This window comes from Parasteatoda tepidariorum, chromosome 1, assembly GCF_982258835.1.
Source record: "Parasteatoda tepidariorum strain Cologne lab strain chromosome 1, Ptep-v5.0, whole genome shotgun sequence".
Lineage (NCBI taxonomy): Eukaryota > Metazoa > Arthropoda > Arachnida > Araneae > Theridiidae > Parasteatoda > Parasteatoda tepidariorum.
In genome coordinates, this window is record NC_141755.1 from 53,090,398 (window position 1) to 53,117,812 (window position 27,415).

A 27,415-nucleotide genomic window follows, 5' to 3' on the forward strand; every position below is an offset into this window, starting at 1 on the left:
CAAAATGAAGCAGATTTTGAGCAACTCATATTCAGGTTACAAAAGCAAAAATATCAAAAGCAAGTAAGCTCTGCATATTTTAAAGTACACAGAAATAGAACGCCTAAAGCGTACTCATATTAAATGCTATCACCACCAGCACTTGACTTGCACCAGCAGCATGGAGTCTAGATCCGCTTTAGGATCCATGACCAGCAGATAGCTATTGTAAACTTAAAATTTTATTATCCGTTGCGTTACGTTACGTTTTAGAAATTTCTTACTAAATCGCTATATTGTTTTAATGAAATTGTTATAAATCATTACCCTATCAGAGCTATATCACGTCACCAAACAGTTAAACTTGGAATAACCTATTTATATTAGTCAATTTCGGAAATTACTGCTCATATTTTTTATTTGCTGTTTGAATACACACAAAATTAACATACAAAAAACTAGTAACATATACATAATAACAGAAGTATACCAATACTATTTCGGTCGGCGTAGAATTTTTTTGTAGCTTTTCGAAAGGAAATGATTCATATTCACAAACTCGCGCTAAATTTGTAATATCATCTATTTCTATATAACTATATTTCGGAATATTTAGCAAGAATTCCTATAAGCTTTTTATGTTCCGTAAACCTGACTTCTGAAAGCCTAATACAAAATTTAAATATTTCAATATTTTTAACTTCAGTCAATAGACATTTTTATAAAATAAAACATAAAATTGATTACGACTATGGTACGTTTTGCTGCAAAGATCTATCGGCTTCTTTTTATTCCAAAGAAATTGCATACAAATTTGCTGAAGTTAAATTTAAAACATAGATTTTAAATTTAAGTATAAGTAAACCATAATAAACATAAAACATAATTTTTTTAAATTAGTTGAAATAAACTATTATTCATTATCTAAGTAAAATTTTTTTTTATAATGATAGCTATTGTTTATTATAAATTAAGATAAAAATAGTAATATGAAAGTTTTATAAAACTTAATAACTTTTGTTGAATTTTATTTTGTAAAAAGTTATAATTAATCAAATTATAATAATAAATTTAATATAAAAGTTAACTAATATTTACTTTAAAAATGTATAAAATTGCATTGAAAATTTAGTTGAACCAAAGAGAAAGAAGACAAACATTAAATCAAGGAATATCAAAAGCAAGGGACACCTCCATTTTGAAAAGATAAATTCCTAATGCATTTAAAATACGAATTTTTTTTTTTAAAATTTCTTCTTTGGAATAGAAAACTAAGTTTAAATAAAAAATAGTAGATAACTTTTTAAACTTAGCTTTTTTTCTGGAAGAGAACTTTTAATTTCCTCTAACATTTTTGTAGCCAGCAAGCTTGATGATCTATTGAACATTAACTTTAGCAAAGAAAATGTGTATGAGAACATTTCAGCACGATTTCTGTCATTAAAAGTTAAGGAAAATTGCTCTTAAAATATTGGTTGATGGCCGTAACTTCAATTTTTTTTTTATCAATTTTTAATTAATTCTTTTTATTTTTTATTTTTTACTTATTTTAAAAATATCACCTAGTTGTGATCAACATTACTTTTTTTATAACTCATAGGGAATAGAATGTGATAAAGGTTTTGGGTTAACAATTAGGGGCAATGTCTTTTTACTATAGATTATGAAATGATATATTTTATTTGGATTACTTACGGGATATTTCTCTTTAGGCGAAGAAAACTTTTACTGATGAGAGCACCCATTCTGTCAGTTGTTGTTCTTAATATACTTCCCCAAGACGAATCCTTCATCAAAGTGACATCAGGGTCAAAATCATTATTCAAAAGACCTATTTTGCACTGATCTGTGTAGGCATTATTTGAGTTCTGGGATTTTGATTTAGTCCGTTGAATCTGAAAAATCGATTGAGTACTATTCTGACGTGCAATTGAAAAATTAACGTAAGCGATAGAAAATTCAAAATTGAAATATTTATATATTTGGCATTTTGTACGGTAAGCGACATACCACAAAAAAAATTGTTTTTTAAAAATAAATTTCGTTTAGTCAGCTTTTTGAAATTCAATTTTAGCGTTCATAGCATTAGCAATAGATGGAAAATAGTTGTCAAGCCACTTTTATCGGAATCAATCGTGAAGCACTTATGTAGTTTTTTGAATTGCACGACAGTATTCAGAATAGTTGAAAGCATACTCTGAATAGTTGAAAGACTATTCCAATATTTTTGATTAGCCATAAAAAGAAGTTGTAGTAAAACTTCTTTTTAAGTGGATAGTTTCGCATTTTAGCTCTCATTTCAATTTTAAAAAATTAAATTTAATAAGTACTAAAATAGATTTTTAAATTTTACCACAATAAATGTTTTACGTCTTTATTTCATCAAATTCGATTTTTTTTTTTTTAAAAAGGAACAAAAGTCCTATCATCTATCTCGCAATAACATTTCAATTATATGAAATTGTTTTTATCGAAATAGTTTAAATATAATATTGCGGATTTCTGCCTAATTTTTTTTTCTAATGAAATAGTTGTCACTTTTCAAACTTTTAAAAACCTTAAGTCATGATTAATTTCGTTTTAAATGTTCTTGCCTAATGGACAGAATGGATCAAATATTTTTAATTATAAATTCCTTGAGCGAAAATAGCCATATGGAACCTTATTTATTTATTTTTTCGTCTGCGTGCTTTACTTACTACCCCCCCCCCCCCTTCCACATAATTTCACCAAAATCTTCTTCTCGTCACAAAACAGAATGTATCTTCAATAGTTGAAACTATTCCGCAAGTGTACTAAAAATTTTATTTAAAAAAAAAAATAATAGAAAAATATATATTTTTTTTAAACTAAATTACTAATGTTAGCTAGTTTTTGCTACAACCATTAAACGAAACATTAGCAAAAATTCATCTCAAACTGACTATGTTCATTAGACGTCCTTCTTGAATAAAATTGTTCCAATATTTGACGAAAAAATTCGATTGAGTACTAATTTTTGTTAAAAGGCGTGGTAGTAACATGATTTAAGTGTAAAAATTTATCAGGAGCTGCTTAAAATTTTTGAGCACTCATTTATGGAATTCAAAATCCTGAAATAATTAATAAAATAAATATAGATAAGCACGAATTGTGCAGATATCTTTTCATAAAAAACTAAAGAGTGATAATCAAAAGGAGAAAATATCCAATAATTTTAAAATGCAAACATATTATTATTTTATATATAAAAACTTTAATTGTAATAGATTAATTGAAATGCATACATGTTTTGTGAATGCAGCGATTCTGATTATCTTCCCAATTTTTAACAACGATAGAATTATGAGATAAAAAGTATTGATTATTTAGTGGTTTATATTGCTGTTAGAGTCGTGGTGATTCAGGGGATAGAGCATCCGCCTTCCAATGAGGTGAACCGTGTTCGAATACCAACGATATGAATTCCGCATCCCGCTCACACCAACTACAGTGCTGGCGTAAAATATCCTCAGTGGTAGACGCATATTGAGTTAGAGTCCCCTTGCCGTCAGACTAACCGTGGGAGGTTCTCGTGGTTTTCCTCACCATGTACGCAAATGCGAGTTAGATCCATCAAAAAGTCCTCCAGGAATGCAATTTTTTCCCAATAATTGATACAAGAGTTCCCTTGTCTTCTGGATTGGGTTCAAAATTACGTGGCTACGGAGTTGAATATTAGCTGTCGTAAACCCAAAAATTGTGTCGGCTGTTCAACGACGATTATAAAAAGATAACTGCTATTAAAAAAAAAAGTTTTTCCTGCGCAAAAAGAATTATGATACTAGAAGAAGACACCAGCTTGATAATAATTATGTATCGAAATGAATTAAATATCCCTGAATTAATCTTTTTATTAATATACTTAAATAACTTTTTTTTAAATATAGTAAAATATGTCGCGGGTTTCTTTAAAACTCAACAAATATCACGTGGTATGCAAAAGAAGAAATGCTTCAAAAATGAATTTATTTTATTTTTTTATTTTATTTATAAAATTACTGAATACCCGTTCTTTGCACTGGGTGATTAAAAAATGCAAGGAATCAATATTAAATACTGAGGAACACTACAAAATCAAACTGAAAAGCATATACCAACAAAATTAAAGAGCTTGATAGAAGAACCAGGCAAGTGACATTTTTAGGAAAATTATTGAATCAGAGAAAATAACAAAAGGTGGTTGCATCAGTATGGGTATTGCTGAATGTAACAGAACTGTTTTTGCCTTCACTTTAATCTTAACATAACTAATCCACATAAGTGTTTAGTATGCTTGCATGATTTTTATTTCAAATTAGGCAGTGGTAAATGAAATAAAATAAAGAATTATTAGTCCGGCCTCCTAATGAATTGGTAATAAAATAATTCGGACGCAACTTTTCTTTCGTTCTGAAATGTGTAAGTTTTTTAACTTAACTTGGTTCTAACCCACTAAGTTTTTTTAATTAATATAGCTAAAATAATTTAATTGTTTTCATTTAATATTATTTGTTGCCCTTTTTTGTTGGCTTTACGTTATTAAAGCAAGAAAAACTCGTTTTTTTTTTAAATATTTTTTATGCAATTCATCCCATTAGAATAAAGATTAAATGTATTTAGCGTCACTTGGTATATGATGCCATTGCTCGTGCCGAACTCATGATAGTCAAAATTTATCACTATCAAGAAATTTTCTCTGGTACATATCTCTTTTGAGAGGCCGTAAAACACTTATTTCCAAAGTATCGGTATTAAAACTGCTTTGAAGTTTTGCGAATTTAATTATCACCAAATATATCGGTATAATATTTTATACCTATATTAGTATATTTGGTACTTATTACATAATCCGTCACCTTCAACATTCGAGTTTTGTGCGAAATACTTTTGTTAGTAGCAGCCAACTGAAGCCATTTTTTTTAAAATATAATTCATATCAGAACTTGATTAGGAAAAAAGTTATTCTACTTTTAATTCATTAAAATATTAATACACTATCTTTGCTATCACTGGAAAAAAATATTTTCTGAAACTACGGAAAACCCGTTGTAGAATTCTTATCAAAACTGCACCAATTAACATAATATCAGTAGTATGTTCATATTACTGTCAGTTGATTAAGCGTCATCTGTGAATGGTGATTTTCTATGGTTTTCCTAAATGGATTTCCTATCAACCTTTTCTCCTTTAACTTTGCTTTTCAGAATGTAGGATATTTTATTTTATTTCAATTAATACATATTATCAATATTAATTAAACATTGATGTCAAAAATAATACGGCGATTTTTTACGGCTTCCCAAAATGAATAAGTATTTCTTCCCCATTATATTTGCTTTATAGTACATAAGTTTTTTTTATTTTAATTAACATATTACCAAAATTAATTGAGTATTGTCGTCCATAATAGTATAACGATTTCTTCTATCATACCTTTACTTCATTACTTTTGCTTCCTAGTACATAGTTTATTTCTTTTATTTCAATATGCATATATTGCCAAAATTAATTAAGCATCATTGGCGTCATTAATAATAAAAATTTCTCATAAACGAATTTGTACAATATTCCCATTAATTTTGCCTTTAAATACATATAAATATTTTTTTTCTATTCAATTACTGTTGATTTTAAATAATTATTTTTTTAGAAACCCGTCGTAAAAGAACAAATATCAATATTTAAAAAAAACGCGAGGTATCAAACAAGTTTAAAAGTATAAATTTGATGACATGCACGCGTGCTACCACGCAATGTTGTTCATAGAATTTATCTGACATTGCGAATATAAAATAATGAAATATTTGAATACATGCAATGAGCTGTTTTTTGATCAAATAGAGCTATAAGCTAGCAATTATCACTGATGCTATCTTTAAAATATGTGGTCTAATGCTTAATCAATCAGAAAACACCATTTTGTTCTTCGCTTATCATACTTGAACGGTTCATCGTAGAATGTTCTAATGTCGACATTGACCTTCCTCGTGCTTCAAACTATCTGTATGTCAAATTTCATTGATTTAAAGGACTCCCACGCACAGATTCATATCCATTTTTATATAGAAAGATTTGCAGACACTTAAACTTTATTTCATGCTTAGAAAAGTGAAGCAATGCAGCAAAAGCTAGTTGTCTACCGCAGGGATCAGAGAAAGTTAGGTCCTACAATTTCGAGATCAATGGCATGATAGTGGGAATGTGGTTCACGTTGAGCACCGGCTGCTTTTACCTTCCTATAGATATGAATCTTAGAGAACTTATATTTTATATTATAACCGGCGTTGAACAGCTGACCCTATTCTAATTTACGACTATCAAAGCTTATCAAGCATTGGGACAAATTAGCTTTTATAGAGAACTTTTTGATGGATCTAATCAGCATTCGCGTTAAATAGAGATGAAAACCACGAAAATCTTTCTGTTAACTCGACGTAAAAGAGGTTTTAACTCATTATCTGTCACCCAGTGGGTCAGCACTGTGCGAGCCGGCACCAAAATTATGATCCACCAGCCACCGCTAGGATTCGAACCTGAAGCACCTCATTGGAAGGCGAACGCTCTATCCCCTGAGCCTCCGCGACTTTTAAATCCATGCCCTTCACAATGGCAGAGTATTGTCCTAAACACCGTGGCGTCTGGCATGGCGGCTTTTGTAGCTCCTTTAATTTTATAACACAGTCTGGGATATTTTAGCAGAAAATTTAGTTTCTATTAATGGGGACTACTAATAAAAAATAACTAGTAAATAAGTGAAGAAAAAATTAAACATTTATTTTGTTAGCAAAAGATCTATTAAAAACCAAAATTAATAAATATTAATACATGTAAATAAATTTTGATTATCTGAGTTAATTCAGACTGTTAAAACAAGTATTGGAAGCTAAAGTATGTCAAAACGGATAAGTCAAAGCTAAAACCAGATAATTCTATCTGAAATCGATTGTTTTATCACTTACAATGATGAAATACTATTTTTAATTTTAATAAGAATAGTAATAAAAATAATAATTTCACACAGCTTTGTTTTATTTTGAATGAAAAATTCGAACTGTGATAAATAACTTTTTCTTACTTTTGATTGCAACTCTGTTTAAAAAAAAAAAAAAAAAAAAATTATTGTCTTTTGCTAAAACGTCCAATATGAGGAAACTAATTAAGGGCTGTATAATATTTTTGAACTTTATCCCTGATACTTTCACCCTTTGACGCTGATGAGACACCAGTATCCCTTTTATAAATTTTTTTCTGATGCTCTAATTACATGCAAAAAATATATTTTGGTGTTTTTTAATTATAAAAAGCGGTCTAATAGTTACTGAAAAAAATCTGTTAGTCTATCGGAATCAAATATTTGTACTAAAATATAAAATCCAAAAAAAGAACTTTGATCCATTCATATTCAAAAATGTATCAATAATTTGTTTTGTAAATGAAAAAATTTCAGTGATGAATAATTATTTCTTTTAGATCTAAATAAGTGTAAATTAAAAATTTTTTTTTGTGGAAGTGAGCCATATTCGGAAGATTTTACTTTTAGCGCAGAAAAAGACACCACTGTTTCATGCTGTATTTCATAACCATAGTTACATAAAATGCTGAATGTAATATTTTTCACTTATTTTTAGTTTAAATTAATAAAAAAATGAAAAATATGATTAGTAAAAACTTTCTGCTTCAAAGGGTTAAATTATAAAAAAATTTATGAAAAGTGAGTTTAACAAGAGAAAGGGTTCTCAAATCATTTTGTCCAGGAAACTTACTTTTCTGGGAACCCAAACATCTTGCATTTCGAGTTGTTCTTTACTTCCGTTGACAGCGATTTCAAGAGATTCGCTCTCTTTGAGGCACAACTTTAAAAATACATCTTCCAAGGTAAGAGCATTGAATTGCGTGATCAAAGTTTCTGGATTTGCTTCGGCCAATAAATGACCATCTCTCATGAAGCCAACCTGAAATAAATGAGAATGCTCTTTCAAAACATGAACGATACTCTAACAAAGAGGAAGCTAAATGATGGACCATTGGTGGTCCACGAAACAATTATTGACGAAAGAGGTTAGTTGTTTTGGTAGCATCAGTCAAAATTATCCCTCCTTGCCTCTGATGTAAAGTCACACTGATTGAATAGTATTACACTTATTGTAACTTTAATTAACCATCATCATCATCATCTCATTGATCGTCATGTTTTTTATTTTATTTTATAACCGTCATTGAACAGCCGACCCAATTTTTGGGTTTACGACTACTTATGTTCAACTCCGTAGCCTTGTAAGTTTGAACCCAATCCAGAGGACAAGGGAACTCCTGGATCAAGTATTGGGAGAAATGTGCCTTCTTGGAGGACTTTTTGATGGAACTAACCCACAATGCGTTACATGGAGAGGAAGACCACGAGAACCTCCCACGGCTAGCCTGACGGCGAAGGGACTCTAACCCATGATCTGTCTACCATTGAGGATATTTCACGTCAGCACTGTGGTCGGTGCAAACCGGACACGGATTCGTATCGAACAACCATCGCTGGATTCGAACCCGGTTCACCTTATTTGAAGGCGAACCCTCTATCGCCTGAGCCATCGCGGCTCGATCGTCATGTTTTTATTTTATTTTATAACCGTCGTTGAACAGCCGACCCAATTTCATGGGTTTACGACTACTAACGTTCAACTCCGTAGCCTTGTAATCTTGAACCAATCCAGAAGACAAGAAAACTCCTGGATCAGTACCCCCAGAGGTATTGATTTGTTGTGGGAACATGGAGGACTTGGAGACTCTTGAGATCCTCTTGGATATGGGCCCAGAGCCCTACCGACCAGGCTATCCCGGCCCCGATCGTCATGTTTAAAAATTTCATTGAAAATAAGCAGTGTAGTCATATGACAACCGGCTAACATGAATAACTTTTAATTAGCACAATTTTTTAAAATCGCTGAAATACCTCGATTCTGATTTGAAGGGAGACATTTAAAAATCCGCTTTCATTCCTATTAGGAGAATCTTCCCTCTCCTTCAAAAAAAGTGGTATTGATTCCCGAGTTAGAATATTTTCTGCTGAGGTGGTCCGTTGAGATCAAAAGCTTGGCTACTGCTGCTTTAACATATTACACTAAAGTCACGTGTTACAGTCTAATGCCATTTAACTTTTAATTCCATGCTCCTTTAAGGCTTACATCTTATAAACTTCCTTTAAATAAAAAAATAACCGTAAACTTCTTTTTCTATATAGATGCTGATGTGCGAAAATTAAATTCTAAAAATAAATCTTTATAGAACTAACACATTTCATTTGCAAGAAATTTAATTCTGCTAGAAATTCATTATGACTTCATATTTTCCTAAATTTCGTTAAAATATTTTAAATTTGACAAATTTTTTCTTAAGCTCGACTCGATTTTTCTATCAAAATTGAAGTAAAAAAGTATACGTATTATGAGTCGTAAATTAATACTTAAATGAAGAAAAAATGAGTAGCGAAATCATACGAATCACTACTCTAGAAGGTAGGACTAAAAACAAAAAGGCCTGTTTGATTGCTTGGGGACAGAAAGGGCTTGAACGGCGATAGTTAAAAATATCTTCTAGTTTTATTTATGGGCAACGAGACTGGTTATGTTTTCATGCTGCCTTTCTTTACAGTGGATTTCAACGACATTTTTTCCCTTCCTTCAATATTCTTATTGAACTCTTAATGTTTTCACTTTATTTTTATGTTTTGAATTCTAAAAAAAGATATACTGTGGGTAGTGGTTATGGAACACCCAGTATATTGTTATTATTTAAAAGAAATATCGTCCCCCGTTTTATAGTGATTAATTAATAATTTGAAATCAACTTACTACTTGTGCTTGGCGTGCTTCTTCAACATAATGAGTTGTGATGACAATTGTAATTAAGTCTCTGGCTGCGAGGTTTTGAAGATGATTCCATATGCTATTGGAAGAAAAACACACAATTTTCTTACAAATCTTTAAATTCCTAGGATTTTCATTTTATTTTTCACTTAATTTATTGTATTTAATTATTTGCTCTTAGTAATTAAAATGCTGTTATTTACTCCAGGAAACGTGAATAAAAATATTAAACCTAAAATTGAAAGGTTTATTTTAAGATGAGTGATGTTTTTATGTTCCTTAAACAAACTAGAAAGTTATTAACGCAAAACATCCTCATTTTGAATGCGTTTATGTAAAATAACGATACAAAATATTTACAATTAAAAAAAAAATTCAATTTCAGTTTGATTTTTTTCCGGTTATGATTTTTAAAATTGAACTGAAAATAAAATTAAAATCCATTTTTTTTCTTTTTTTTTGCTATTTATCACCATCTTACAAAAAAAAAAAAAAAAAAGAAGAACAACAACAAAGCTTTTAAGTAAACTAAGCAGATTTCCTTATAAATTTTATATCTTAAACCAATGCGATTAGCGATTATTCCCACTTTAATCTGAAAATTTGTGCTAAATTAAGATGCGAATGTGTTTAGGGAACCAATTAAAAATTACAAACAAAACAACGTATTTTTGAATGTTATATACCAGAAAAAAATAGAAATTGATTCGAAACGTTTAAAGCATGTTTTCCCTTGTTCAGTGGCAGCAGCTTCCTATTTACAATGCAGTAGTGGTCGAAAAAGTATGTCATTTTCCCACATTTTTTTGAGTGAAACACGATATTTTGATTACCAAGACACGTTAATAATGTATGTAATCATATTTAGTTCTAAAATTGACATTTATGCTGATTTCAAAAACAACGTGAAAGATAAAATTATTTGTGGACATTTATTAGCTACAAAATTTGAATTTTTCATACATAAGAAAAATATGCATTTTATTCCTTAAACCTAGCGATACAGATTATAGAAACTTTTTTTTTCCAATTAGTTTTTTGTCATATTTTGTAATGATAAAGAGCATGTAATGAAAAAAAAAATTTTTTTACTGCTAATATTATTATTATTATTTTGCATAATTTAGCTGTCAATCATATTACACATCTTACAAAAGGTTTCAAATTTCAAAATCGATAAAATTCGGGAAGCTTTATAGCTAAAAAAAAAATAATAATAATAAAAAATTTAAAAAAAAAAAAAAAAAAAACAGTTTGGTAAAAGTTTTAAGAACTTTTTAGTACTTAAATTTAAATCATGAGTCAAATTATGCTAAAAATATATGAAAAAGTTACCTTTTCCTGAGAAGAGGATCTACACCTACTGTTGGTTCATCTAGAATGATGAGTGGTGGCTTGTGAATTAGTGCAACAGCAAATGATACTCGTCTTTGTTGACCGCCACTAAGCAATAAAAAAGAAACAGCAATAAAGTTTCAAGTCAGCTTCCAACCACTACGCTTTTTTCAAAATATTTTATAGAGTGATTAACAATTAAAATCAAAAGCTTTCAGAACTTTTGATAATTTCACAAACATTTTAAAAGCCTCACCACAAGAGAGCTAGAACAAAGTGGCGTTTCATATGATATTTATATGTCGTGGTGTTGAAAATAACTTTAGATCACTTTTTCAAAACAAAGAATAGTAATATAAATTTAGCTACTACTTGGAGAAATTTTTCCAAAGAGCGCAGCATAATAATGCTTAAGGTATATAAAAAATCAAATGACTTCGCCAACATTTATGAGCATACCTGTCTAGTCCTAGTATCGATTGGGAATTGGGAGCCTAGACCGCGAAGCAGCCCTTACCCCTTCCAAATGTTTTTAATTAAACTTTGTGATCAGCTACATTTTTGATTTGTTGAAATCCTCGAGCATCTTGCTCGAAAGAATAATCAAATTTGACATGATAAGAGTAGTTTGCTCAGAAAAGTTTTTGAACTGTTGAAATGAAGTGAGGTATCAGCAGAGCTGGATTAAGACCTCTTGAGGCCCTAAACACTGAAAATATTTTGGTGCCCCCCTCTTGCAATTATAATTATATCCACTATTAAGTCGCGAGTTAATTCAAAAGATAAAAATAAGATTTTTTAAAAGAAAATATTTATTTAAATTAAAACAAAAAATCAAAATAATATAAAAAAATAATCCATAACTGCTATTACAAGTTTTGTGAAAACATTTTTCATTCGAAATGAAATTTAAAAAAAATTTAAAAAAATAAATAATTTTTTTTAATTTAAGTTTTATTGGCACTTAACTATTTAGACAGTGTTTTCTATAACAACTAACTGAAGATATATATTTCGAAATTCTTCGTATAAAATTTAATGGGGAAATTGGCTTAGACCTCGTAAATTAATAATTATATGAAAAAAATCTAAGGAAACATAATAGAGATTCATTAGATTAAATGCATGGCATTCTCTAACGTTAGAAAAAATAATTCCCAAAAAACGTAAAAGTGTCATGTAAGATATTTATTTAGGTTTACACTATGCATATCTAAATAGTTTTTTCCCACTTTTTTTAATCGCAAAACTATTTTTTCTTCCTTTAGTGAATAAAAAAATTTATTTAACGAAAATTTTGAAATCAATAGGTGCCAACACAACCTTTACGTAATTTACCGATTGCTTTTTCCAGTTGCAATGAGAATATTAATTAAAAATATAATGAAAGCAAATATTTTTATAAAAAGGTGCAGCACATAAAAACAAAAACCTAAACAAAAACTGCAAAAATGCATAACACAGTTTTTTTTTTTACATCAAAAATCAAATTTTTTTATCATCAAATCACCACATCGAAATTTTTTAAGCATTTTTTTTAAATCAAATTTTTTTCCATAAAAAAAAATCAAATTGCTGAAGTATTGACTTTGCTACTACTGCGGAAAATATTCTGTAAACATAAATCGTAGCAGTATGTTATAAAATCATTGTAATAGATAAGTAGATAGAGATTTTATCGCATAGAAATTCACTACCTAATTTCATTATAAGAACAAGAAATTTTTATGCAAAACACTTTTTTTCTTCTTTTGTTATGAAAAAATTCGCACTTGGAAATGGTTGTTATGTAGAAAAATGCAATGTTTCGAAAAACAATTGTGTATTGCGAACATTTAGTTAGGCTTTGTGGTGCCCCTCTATCCTCTGATGCCCTACGCACGTGCTTAGTTTGCTTAATGGTTAATCCGGCCTTGGGTATCAGCATGAGGTCCGTCCAAACTGCTTGGTGCTGAAACACCAAGACTGCTGCAGTTTTTTTTAGCATACTTGTCTAACTACAGGATATCTGCTACATTTTAGATTTTCAAATTTATGACTTTCCATGACTAATTCCAAGAATTTTTCATGACTTAACGAAGTTACTATTTTCTCCAACAAAAACACAGCAATAAATTTAAAAAAACATTGTAATGACATTAATTGAAATGATAAGTATAACCAAAACTGTTATACTCTGCATCTTCATATTTGTAGATTTTAAATTTAAATAACAGGGTAAAGAAAGAGTTGAAGCAATAAAATAGCTGAAAAAGTGCAAAAGCAAATATTTTTCTTTTCTTTTTTTTCTGCAGAATTATATTTTAAAGATACTTTTCTTGTTAATCGAAAAGGAAAGAAATACTCCTGATTTTTTTGTTCTCCTTTCGGAATGAAAAAAAAAAAATTCGACAGGCTTGCTTCCGCTAGAATTTTAAATTTATAAAATACTAATTAATTATAACGAAAATTCTGAAATCACAGAGGTTTAAAAGAAAATTCGCTTCAGAAATTATGTTTTTTCTTTCATTTCTCGAAAGAACACTATAATTTTTAAAGAGCATGATAAAAACATTTTATATTTTAATAAAATATGACTGTGAGTGAGGATTTTGTTACAAATTCAGATATTTGGAACACCATGAAATTGGGGGGGGGGGGTAAATTCCATTTTAAAAATTAAATTTTCAGCGACCTAAATCCATAACTTTTCATGATTTTTTTAAAAAAATAGTTAAAATGATGACATTTCATGTCAAATTTTGCTCAATACCGAAATTCATGACTTTCCAGGTCCGCAGATATCCATATAATATATGTTATTTATAAATGCTTGAATTATTGATTTGTCATGGTAGGTAAAACAATTTAATATTTAACTTTTAAAATTAAGATATTTACGTTAAAACATAACTGCTGCTACCAATAAGAAAACAATTTTTTCAATGCCCTTCCAAGTTGGCACCTAAGTGTTTATGATTAATTCACACAATATGTAAGCATATTAAATGACGAGATCGTAGCTACCGTGATAAACAGGAACAGTGTTTGTTTTTTTTAAAATTAATTAAAAGTGTAGTCACTAAATCTTTCATGTAGATCTGCCACTTACACGGAGTTTTTACAAAACTGACAGTAAAAACATTTTATTTCTTTTTTTATTCAGAAGAAATAAAGTAACCGTGATTACTGCCACTTATTAACAAATACAGTGCAGAATTTATTGTAAAAAAATATCATAAATAAACATATTCGTTATAATCAGGAAAAAAAAGTGGTTCAGAACTTTCAGTTTTTTCGGTTTCAGTTTAGTTAAAGAGATAGTATTAACGTATTTATATTTGGAATATGTTGTAGTTGTTACCAATGTGTTATAGAACAATGTGTAAATAAACTTCGAATAATGGGATTTTTTTAAACTTCATTTACATACGTGGACTAAGTATACGTTACTCTTAATACAGGATGATCGGCAATATTTACACTCAAATATATTTGTAGAATATTCGTCAAATTTAAATCTAAAATGCATATATATTAGGAGTAGCTAATCTATATATATAAAAGTGAATGTCTGTCTGTCTGTCCTCTATAGACTCCTAAACCATCCGACAGAAAGCTATGAAACTTGGCATACAGATAGTTCAAAGCACGAGGAAGGTTTCTGTCGACATTAGAACATTCTGCGATAAACCGTTCCAGCGATATCAGTGAAAGTCGAAATGGAATTTTCTGATTGGTTAAAAGCTAGCCATTGTTTTAAATTTTGCTATAAACGATTCAGTTTTCAAATATCTTGAAGATAACAACAGTGATATTTTCTATCTTATAACTCTATTCATTTAGAAAAGTAAATTAAAGTAAATTGCATATACTTTAATTTTTAATTCGCGCGTTTCTTTATGTCAGGTGAGCACAAGCAAGTAAAATCAACGAGAATAGATTTCTTAATTGTTGGTCGTATCACGGATTCAGTACTGTGAAAACTGTTTAATAAATATTTATAAAGACAAAAGCAAATGTCATTCAAATTGCACGTTTTCAGAAATATTTATATTTAGTACGTAATTTTAGGTTGGCACAATTAAATATAGTTTTCGAAGATTTCAGTGCTGTGACAGTTGTCATTTGAAAACTATTAGTTTGTTTGTTTATTTATGCAAAGTTTTCGAATTCATCCATTTTATTTCTTTCATTTATAAAATTGATTTTTGTTTTAAATCTTATAATTTTCATATTTCTTATTCATCTCATTTTTATTGCTCTTTTTATTATTTAAAATATGTATGTGATATTTCGATTTAGCAAATTTGCGACCACTGTCAACTTTTACATTTCTTTTTCTTTGTCAGAAAGAATATTTGCAAAAATATGCCGCCTAAGCAAATCGCTCTTAGTCGGTCGACATCTCAAGCGCGCAAAAAGAGAACTACCCGTGTTTCAGAAACATCGGAGCAACGGGAAAAAGACTTGAAACTAATCGAGAACAGAATGCTTTTGCCCGTTCCTTAGAAACGTCTGAGCAACAGGAAAGAAGACTGTCAACAAATCAACTACGAACTACACAAGCCCGTTCGTCGGAAACATCAGAGCAACGGGAAGCAAGAATGAAAACCGACCGAGAACGCATTTCGCTATTCAGACGCTGCCAATACTCTGATTTGAATTTCAGTGCATTTCACTATGATCCTACAACAAACTATAGTCTTCCCCCAAGTGTCATGATCGGAGAAATATATCAATTATGTATGTTTTGTAATGCTCTCAAATTTAAAAATAAAACAGCTGAAATTTGCTGTTCTAGAGGCATACTGAAACTACAAGATTTTACGTCGCCTGCCGAGACATTATCAACCTTCGTATCAGGTCAAACAAACCAATCGAAACATTTTTTGGCGCATATACGCCGGTACAATTCGTGTTTCTAAATTACTTTATTCGGTGCTACACGTATCGTGAACGAGAATTACATCCCAACATTCAAAGTGCAAGGCCAAATTTATCATCGTGCTGGATCACTTCTTTCAATGCCTAACGCAGATCATAAATTTCTACAAATTTATTTCATGGATAACACAAATGATCAAGTCAATCAACGTTGTCAGGTAAACAATGGCACTAAACGAAAAATTGTTACCGTATTACAAAAATTTTTCGATCAACATAATCAGTTAATTAGGCTGTTCACAATTGCCCTTGACTAAATGTCATCCGATATTTACAAAGTTGTTATTAGAGCTGAAAAAACACCTGTAGGCCACCACAAAGAAAAATACAATGCGCCAACATTGGATGAAGTGGCTATTGTTATAGTTGGCGAAGAATTTACCTCCCGCGATACAGTTCTTCATCGCAGAAATCGTGACGTTCAAAGAGTTCTCAGAAACTTATCGATCATATGATGCATTGCAATATCCTATTTTATTTTGGTGAGGAGAGGAGGGATATTATTTTAACATAAAATTAAGAAGTCCGCAAACAGGCGAGAAAACCAATAAGAAAGCAAGTGCAATAAATTTTTATGCATATAGATTAATGATTGCCAAAACGCTGATAATCATACTTTAAAATGTCGACAATTAGTTCATTAATACATTATCGATATGTATGCGAAAATTGAAACTGAACGCCTACTGTATATTAAATTAAATCAAACCAAATTACGTTCAGAAGAATGCATTCATTTACGGGATGCAATAATTAATGATGGTAACCCTTATGAAAATTTAAGGTATATTTTAGGTTGATTTGAGGTATTTTTGAGGTATTAAGGTTGTTTTGAGGTATATTTAAGGTTGCAGAGAAAACAGCAATAAAAATTATACCTCGTAAAGGTTGTAATTAAGGTGTACGAGGTTGATTTATGTATACTTCAGCTTGTTTTGAGGTTGTTTAAAATTCACTTCAAATCAACCAGACTGATAAGGAGATTTTTAAGGCATACCAGGTTTATTTTCTTACACTTGTAACAAAAGAGGTATTTTTGAGGTATAAAATTTTTTACCTTATTTCAACTAACGATAAAAAGGTATTTATTGAGGTATATGAAGTCATTTTATTTATACCTAAGCTTATTTTGAGGTTGTTTTAAATTCACTTCAAATCATCCAGACTGATAAGATGATTTTTAAGGTATGCGAGGTTGTTTCTCTTACACTTGTAACAAAAGAGGTATTTATGAGGTATAAAAAAATCAACCTTATTTCAACTAACGAGAGTGAGGAATTTATTGAGGTGTTGAAGTCATTTTATTTATACCTAAGCTTGTTTTAAGGTTGCTTAAAGTGCACTTCATATTAACCAACTCACTTCCCAGAGTTCCATGCGAGCCGGCAAATGGCGTGTGTGTTGACAATCGAAAGTCTATTCGAAATTCGGTAAGTGTGCTTGACATTTATTAATTTAGTTTTATCACTTTTAATCAAATATGCTTCAATTTTGAAACTTAAATTTTATTATTTTTGTTTTAACGACGCGTCCTGATCTTAAATAATTTAAGTTGGAGGATATTCTTAGAGGCTATCGTTGTAGGCTTAGCAATAAGAGAGAATAACCGAAATATTTCTCGTCACTGTTTTGGGTAACATTACTGGTGAATCGTTACAGCAGGTTATGCGCAGTATATTTTATTGTTTGTAGTTCAGTCAAATAGAACTATTCTTTTTATTTTGCTTAAATGTATATGTTTTAACGTAGCAGTATGCACGCTGATTAATTGAGAAAAATGTTCACAATTTCTCTTATAAATAAATCTTTGAAAATTGAAAGATTTTTAAAATAGCAATTTTGCTTTGAAATTCTACTATAGCTGTATGCTTATCGTTTGGATATTTGTTGCAAAGTTTATATTATTGTTTATATATATATATATATATATATATATATATTTACAGAACTTATCCACAGTTCCCTGATATTACTGAGATGGCATAGGCTGTAAATAGCACATGCGCGGCGGCGCAGAAAAAGAGACAAGCAAGCTACTGCTCAGCGTTCCCCTAGGATATAGTTCTGAATTTATACCTAAAAGAAAAAGTAATCTCTCCTAATAAACTACAGAATTTATGTAATTGTTGATAACAATAGTTTGCTAGATATTTGATAATTGAAAACTAGTAACTGTACTAGCTCACTTCTTCATGTTTGATCACAAAACTGCTATTTTCACTACATGTTATTTTCTCGCATTTTACCCACGTTAATTATTTACTAAGCAGATTGTTATTACTTATTAGAATATTGGACAGAATGAAATTAAATCCGATTTCAAGTTTATATGACAATTTGTTTCAAGGTTATGAGCTTTTTCATGCAGCTGTTTATGGTTCACTACTTCAAAAATGTGCGAATTTCGGAAATCTTAAATATTTTAGAAATAAGTCAGTATAGTATGCAATTTTAATCCTGAATTGAATAAAATCAATTGCAAATAAAAACATTTATTGTTGAAAGTAATATGCATTATTTTGAGGTTCATCCTATGGGATGTGTATTTATATTTAAACAAGTGTTTGTAACAACTAACTATTAGTTTTATTCCGCTCGGTATTATAAGTTATATAGGAGATATTATACTCAACTTGTTTTAAAAGTATTATTTCAAATCATTCTCTCTTAGACATTTTCCTCACATAAAATTACTCACAACTTTAAAATAAATGCTCCTTATCAGCTTGTAATTTGTTCTATTCGATTGAGTGTAAAAAAAGAATAAAAATTGGTACATAACTTTAAAATTTTAATTTATTAAACGATTGTAGATTCTTGATTACATTGATTAAAAATTATTAAAATAACTATTTTTTAAGAAACTCTGATGTGATTGACAATAACATAAGTCCTTTTCAGAATCAGCGTCAAAAATTTAAAAAAAAAGCTGCTAGTTTCATGAAGTCTGACAAAAAGTTGAAAAATATAGACTAGGTTTATTGAGTTTAAAGATTTTTAAAAAAGAAAGGGAAGGAAATCTAATTATTAAACTTACAAGTACCATGATGTTACAGATGTATAGAAAAATAAAAAGTGTTAAAATTGCATAATAAGATTGGAATTATACAGGGTGTTTATAAAGTCCCGGACCCATTTTGATGTTTAATAACTCATAAAATAATAAAGATAGATTAAAATTAATAACATTAATGGTTAGATAGACTCAAAAAGTTTCATGACCCTTGTCAATGAACTTCCACGTGTGCCCCCTTCGTCGCACGGAGAAGATCAAGTCGATAGTCAATTTCACGAGAGGTAGCTTTCTTTTTTACAGAAAAGACAATCTCATCTGTCGTATACTTAGACACGTTGGAAAACTTCGTATTTCCCCAACTAGAAGAGCTTCAGCCACATGTCTTTTTGCAACAAGATGGTGCACCACCTCATTGGGGTATCATCGTTCGTAGTTCTTTGAATGACCATTTTACAGGAAGATGGATTGGGCGAGGAGGTCCAATTCCTTGGCCACCCAGATCACCTGATATAACGCCGCTGGACTTTTTTCTTTGGGGATTTATAAAGGACAATGTTTACAGGAGGATCGTGTCGAACATTGATGGCCTAAAAGCCAGAATTACAACCGCAATAGCCTCTGTGGATGCCGACATGCTTGCCGCTACCTGGCGTGAAAGTGACTATCGACTTGATATTCTCCGTACGACGAAGGGGGCACACATGGAAGTTCATTGACAAGGTTTTGACAAGGTTTCATGAAGAAAGTTTTTGAGTCTATCTAACCATTTATGTTATTAATTTTAATCTATCTTTATTATTTTATGAGTTATTAAACATCAAAATGGGTCCGAGACTTTATAAACATCCTGTATATTTGAATTTCTGTAAATATTGTTAATGGTAATACTGTCTTCAGTGTATTTTATTTTGTGGCTGTGATACATGTCATGCTTTTTAGCTACGAGGATTGAATAGAAATGGCAGAAGATATTTATCTGAAAAGGAAAATTAATTTCATCCAGTTAATTTCAATGATAAAAAAAATACTTTCTAATATTTTAAGACCTGCCACTATTTTTGTAAATATGACTTTCTTACTAATTTATATTTTTTTTCCTTTTAGGTTCCAATAATTACAAGTTTCAACATGTAGACGGAAACAGTATTTAAAATAATTTTGTTGGTTTGTAAAAAAAGTGAAATTTTAGTTTTAAATAAAAGAACTTTGAATTTCAGTTGACTAATTATTTAAATTTGTAGTTTTATAGTTTTAAAAATTCAAGCACCTTAGACAACTATCTTCTAAAAATACGAGTATGAGTTCCCATAAATAATTTTTACTAACTGTAGAATTTGGATAAGTGTTATTTTAAGATGATTTAAATCAATCTAATAAAATTATAGAAGAATTATGCATTTGAAACTTTCTTTTATAGCTTAACAAAAGAAGCAATTACTGCCGAAGGTTTAATATTAAAAATTTCAGGTTGATAAATGATCTCTACTAGTGAAAAAAATGTAATGTACATTATTCTTAATATAATATATATAATATCTTTATATATATATTATATTTTTTATATAGTGAGTCTAAAAATTAATAAACTAGGTGGTCCGTATAACACCTCACCTTCGTAAGTGCTAAAAAAAACATCTTTGGTTGATAAATTAATACTTCTAAAAATACAAAAATATATACTTGAGGTTACGAAATAATAACTTAAGGTAGAACATGGAACACATGGCGCTAATTAAAAATAACCTTTCCAATTGTTGAAAATACACTTCAGGTTGATTTATAACAACCAGAAGTGTAATATGGCCCATCTTAGGTTGAAAAATATATACCTCTACAAGCATAAAATTATATACTTGAGGTTGAAGAATAATTACCTGAGGTAGAACAAAATACATTTCAGGTTGATTTATAACAACCAGAAGTGTAAAACGACACACCACAGGTTGATAAATATGTACCTCTACAAGCATAAAATTATATACCTGAGGTTGAAAAACAATTACCTGATGTCGAACAAAATACACCTGAGGTAGATTTATAATAAGCTGAAGTGTAAAATGACACACCATAGGTTGAAAAATATCTACCTCTACAAGCATAAAATTAGATACCTGAGGTTGAAAAATAATTACCTGAAGTCGAACAAAATACACCTGAGGTTGATTTATAATTACCTGAAGTGTAAAATGGCACACCTTAGGTTGTTGAATAAATACTTCCACAAGTGTAAAAAAATATACTTCAGGCTGAAGCATATATACCTCTGGAGGTATATTTAAGGTATATTTGAGGTTGATTTTGAGGTATTCATTTGCACCCTTTTCAACCTTTACGACGTATTTAAACAACAACCTCCTTTATACCTTTAAAATATACCTCGTTTATACCTCATTTATACCTCGATTTTTTCATAAGGGAACGTTAATCCTAATGATGTGGGGAAAATGATTATATTGCCGACTACATTTGCAGGGAGAAAAACTTGGACTCCCTGCAAATGTAGTATTCATACATGTCTGAGTATTCATACATGTGCCTTGGACTCCAAGGCACATGTATGAATACTCACAGGATGCAATGACATATGTTCTCGCATATGGGCTCCTAGATTTATTTATTACATTTACGTGCAATTCTGCTTGGGTTGAAATTAGAGATATTTTGTTACCAGGACAATCATCATCGGATCGTCATGATATTACAGCACGTGTGTTCAAACAAAAATGATAATCTTTACTTGATTTCATTGTGAAGCGTCATGTTTTTAGAGAGACACGGTGTTGGGTGTACTCTATTGAATGGCAAAAACGAGGATTGCCTCAGGCACACATTCTAATTTGGCTTATTGAAAAAAAAACCACCTTGCCAAACTGATCAGATATCAGCAGAAATTCTTGATGTCACCATAGATCCAGTCTTATTTCAGATCATTGTCCAAAATATGTTTCATGCTCCGTGTGCATCACCATACATGTCTGTTTGAAAATGCACTAATGATATCCTAGAGAATTAACTGCTGAGACTATCACTGGTTTTTTTCACCATTAAATAAAATTTGCATTTCAAATCATAATCGCAAATGTCATTTACACACTTAAATACAAAATTCAAATTCAAATTGAAAGCGTTGCAACGCACGCAGGGTACAGCTAGTTATCAATAAAGTCAGGAAAAATCAGAAACGTTATTATAATCTCGCAAATATTATATCAGCAATAAACAATATTAGAATTAATTTATATAGCTTCAGAAAATTACATAAATTTCCTTTTTAGTTTTTGCAAGATTCACTTGTTGAGATAGATTCCTTTCTTGAAGTTAATAGATTCTTTTTGTAGATGCGCGTACATAAATTAAACGTGTGAATTTTCTGTTAACTCTTTAGTAAGAAAACGACAAGAAATCACCGTTTCCTTTTTTTTACATACCTCAAATTTTTTATTTGTTTCTTTTTGTCTGGAATGTCCAAGAATGTGGTCAGAAATGAGATTCTTTCTTTGATTAAGGAATGATCCATTTGATAGAGTCTTCCAAAATAAGTTAAAGTTTCTTCAGCTGAGATTTCTGGATAGAGACCGAGTTCCTGAAATTTTTTCAAAGAATGAATCTTACGATAAAGAATTTCGAGAAAATGAACGAGTTCTTATAAAATTTCAAGACAATTAATCCTATCGAGATTGAATCAGTTCGGACAACATTTTAAGAAAATGAATGAAAAAAATTAAAAAACATCCATGCTAACTTTTGACGAACTTCTTGTGTTTTACCAACCTTTGACCGAAGATTTTATTAAGAAGTAGCTAAATTACAATTGTAGTAAATTAAAAGCTTTCTAAACAGATATAAACCTAAAAATTCCAATATTTTTCAAACTCGTAGGAAAAAAGGCCAAATTTTACACATTTTTTTAAAGATCAGTTTCCGACAAAATATCTATCAAAAGTATTAGCACTGTAAAAACTTATTTTGTACTTTTTAATCAATTTCAAACGAAGTATGCATCGGAAATATTTGTATTAAAAAATATTCGTAATTTATATTTGATATTCTTCTGATATTACATTTTAGAATATTTAATACTTAATTTTTAAAATATTTTTTTTTGCAAAAGCCAAAATTGAAAACTATGTATCTGCTATGCTAATCAGTAATGTGCATAACTTTAATATTTTTCCATTTTTTTTGGTGGTTTATTACTGCCGCCCAATAAGGTATAGCCTTCAATTAGAAGTAATGGAATATTATAAGGCAATGGCGAGCCGCAGTAAATAAATAACTAAAATAAGAGTTAGCAGGATATTGACAAAATGTAGTAAATAGTTAACCTTACATAAAAAAAAAATTCCTCTGGAAAATATTAAACCTAAACTGTACATTTTTTTACTAAAATGAAGGTTAAAATAACTGTATAAAATAAAGTATAAAATATTAAAGCATAAACTTTTGAAAAAATATTTTCCCCCTAATCATATGTTCAGTTGGCAGCTATGAAAATACTACTATTGAAATATGTTAACACTCAGATTTGTCGTTTGTAAAAGAATATACACTCTATAACAAAAAAATCGAAGCACCAAGAAGCAATCATCCGATTGCTTTGAAATTTCGTATGCATGAATGTTTTGAACACATAGGACTGGAATGATGCCGACTGGGGACGTATAGTCTTTAGCGACGAATCCCGCTTCTAACTGTGTCCTGACGATCATCGAAGACGTGTTTAGAGACGCACAGGGCAGAGGGGGGATCCTGCTTTCACTATTGCACGCCACACCGGCCCTCAACAAGGCATTATGGTCTGGGGTGCCATTTCCTTTGACAGCCGGACCCCATTGGTCGTCATTAGAGGTACACTTACTGCACAGCGGTACGTCGACGACATTCTGAGAGCTGTTTTGCTACCGTTTCTTTTGCAGCGCCCTGGGCTGGTTTTTCAGCAGGACAATGCCAGACCACATACGGCATGCGTTGCTTTGAACTGTCTGTAAGCTTGTCAAACTCTTCCTTGGACTGCCAGATCACCAGAGCTCTCTCTCATCGAGCATGTCTGGGACATGATGGGAAGGCGATTGCATCTGGCAAGGAATGTTGATGACCTCGCTCGATAATTGGATCGAATGTGGCAGGAAATACCGCAAGAGACCATCCGAGAGCTTTATCGGTCTATGCCACGCCGTGTGGCAGCTTGTATCCAGGCTAGAGGCGGGTCAACACTTAATTGAACTTGTTACTGTAACTCTGCAATAAATTATTCAATTGTTCTGAAATTTAAATCATTTACTATTCTGTACATTGTCTTCCTATCCACCAATTTTCGTTTCAATCGGACAACTTCTTCTTGGTGCGTCGATTTTTTTGTTATAGAGTGTATTTAATACTTAATTTTTATTTATTTATTCATTTATTATTTTTTTTTGAGGGGGGGGGGAAAGCCAAAATTGGAAACTATGTATCTGCTACGCTTAATCAATAATGTGCTTAGCTTTAATATTTCCCCCCCTTTTTTTCTCTTTTTTTGGGGGGTGGTTTATTACTGCCTCCCAATAAGGTATGGCCTTCAATTGGAAGTAATGGAATATTATAAGCCAGAAATAAATAACTAAAATAAGAGTTAGCATATATATATATATATATATATATATATATATATATATATATATATATATATATATATATATATATATATATATATATATATATATATATATATATATATATATATATATATATATATATATATATATATATATATATATATATATATATATATAGTATATAAAGGTGTTATTACTTATAATAACTGTAGGTAACTCCTGGCTTTATTTATTTTTCCAAAAACAAATATAGATATGAAATGGTTCTAGTACCAGCTTATTCTCTTTTCCGAGGTTGTAACAGTGGAGTATACTGCTACTTCAAATATTTAAAAAAAAAAAAGAAAAAAAATTGTTATAGTTAAGTTGGTGTGTACGTGAAGTTAGCCGTAGTAAGGTTCCCACGGACCTCAAAAATTTGAAAGAGTAGTTACAAAATTGGATCTTGTATGCACTTATGCATTTTTAACCATTAAGACCTCATTTTACTTTTCACAAAAAATACATAGTCATCCTGTCAGACCTCTTAATGTTATAGATGAATCATAAGGAAGCAATGCCTTTTAGCATTATTTATTGCGATTTCACTAACTCTAAAAAAACAAAAAATTGAAACCCGTGGGAATTCTGACAAAGGCGCAGAACAAAAAAACCCATAAAATGTTTAAAAGGAAAAATATCCTGTAGATAACTAGTTATCCAAATAAAAATTTTATCTCACCGTTATTTATAAAATAATAATACCAAAGATGTAACTAAGTCTTCTCGTGTTTAGTATATTAATTCTTATACCATCTCCATCCAAGTAATTACACTCTACAATACAATATCCACAGGGATTGGACAAAAATATGGAGACACTTCTATACCAACTCTAAGTAAACAAATACTTCTTAACATCCAATGTTTCGGAAGATTTTACATGACAAAACTGTTGGCCCAATTCGAAAGATCGATCGTAGCTTTCAGAAATGATGTCCTTTTTAAGCATACAAAGTCCCTTTATGAATACCACTAAATACTGCCCTTCATTAATAACACTAAGATTTGAAAAGCATTCTTAAATAAATATCATAATCCTAATAGAATGATTTCGAAATTGTTGGTATCAAAGCTAAAAAAAAAAAAAATTATTACCTTTTTCTCCCTGTTTTGGTTAATTCGAATTTTGCATTGGTTCATAATGACACCATTTCTAAAAATTTCAATCATTGTCTTATAAATTGTCATGCAAAATCTTCCAAAGCATTTGATGCTATAAGTAAGATTATTTGAAAGAGTTAAAATAAAAGTGTTTCCATATTTTTGACTAGACCCTGTAACTTAAGTTGCGAATAACATTTTTCGACGATCTATAGACTTTTAAACATAATTTGTACCATGGCTACCACGAGAATACATAGTGCAGATAATGAAGAAGAGTATATAATTTAAGTTTTCCACTCTGCAGGCATGAATTTTTAAAATTAAAGTTGTTGGCAAAACGAAAAAATATTTATTACTTATTTTACCAACTTACTTCTTGTAACATCTGTATATTTTTATTGAGAGCAAAACAATTCAGTCAATTTTATGATTTTATAACCGTTGAACAACTGACCCAATTTCGGGTTTACGACTACTAATGTTCAACTCTGTAGCCTTGTAATTTTAACCCAATCCAGAAGACAAGGAAACTCCTGGATCAGTACCCCAAGAGGTATGATTTGTTATGGGAACATGGAGGACTTTGTGACTCGACAGATTTAACGTGCATCAGTCACCATTTACTATACGGGGAGTCTTCGGTTGACGGGGATCGAACCCACGCCCTCTTGGACCTGGGCCAAGGAGTGCCCTAGGAATAAATTGTGGGTTTTAGATATCCCTGGTTGAATTTCTGTCATTTGTTGCCGACTAAATATAGCATGTAAAACGCATTATGCGCATTTATTTTAAAAAAATCAGCTTGAACAGAGAGTGTCATTTCATCCGGTATTATAGTTTAAATATAAACTTATTACCACTTTTTATGGAACAGTATAACTTTAACTGAATACAGTATAACTTAGAAGCTAACAATTACTTGCTTTTTCTTAGATTTTATACATTTAAAGTGGTAACAAAATTTATACGTTTCCATAGTTTACGTTTTTATAGTGGTAGCGAAATAACAATTGATTTACCAATTGTAATTAGCAATTATTTTAACTATGATAACACTTAAGATAAAGGATATTGTTAAGACCTTTATGTGTTTCGCTAAATTATTAATGTGTGGTCAAAACAAAAAATAAAACTCAATTTTCTAAAGCAGAAATGAAAATATTAAGTTATACATCTTATTACTATTTTTAAAACAAAAGGAAATCTCAAGCGAAAATTAACAGAATGATATACTTTTTTAAAAAGCATAACACTTTGTCCTCTCTCTCTCTTTCTTGCCCTTTAGGATTCTCTTTGGTTTGTCAGTATCAGCCCAAAATTTCTGATTCTAATACTGATCTTTTAACGGGACACCTTCGAAAGTTTACAGCTCTAATCGTATTCATCGTGAATTTCTAACATTGTATGGAAAGTCATAGTGGTAGTTGGAAGGCAAATAGAGTAGAAAAAAAGCATTTTGTCTCTAATATACATGAGTGAAGTTTCATTTATTTATTCATGTATCTTGGAGAGAGATGCAGCACTACAGAAGTAGGCAGCTGTGGGATCTCTCCCGAAGGTTC

At 30.3% G+C, this 27,415-nt stretch overlaps 1 protein-coding gene across 4 annotated transcripts in view; it reads right to left on the minus strand.

Moving 5' to 3' along the window:
• snu (ABC-type transporter snustorr) overlaps positions 1-27,415 on the minus strand; it is a 69,170-nt gene that overhangs the window by 17,562 nt on the left and 24,193 nt on the right. For 3 of the 4 annotated variants that reach the window (XM_071179806.2, XM_071179809.2, XM_071179807.2), the window contains 5 exons: positions 22,542-22,696; positions 11,172-11,279; positions 9,822-9,915; positions 7,743-7,931; positions 1,675-1,874 (listed from right to left, as the gene is read on the minus strand). In XM_071179806.2, the coding sequence (XP_071035907.2) occupies positions 1,675-1,874; positions 7,743-7,931; positions 9,822-9,915; positions 11,172-11,279; positions 22,542-22,696 (746 nt within the window). The remainder of the gene's footprint in view (positions 1-1,674; positions 1,875-7,742; positions 7,932-9,821; positions 9,916-11,171; positions 11,280-22,541; positions 22,697-27,415) is intronic. The other variant, XM_071179808.2, reaches the window with a different exon arrangement.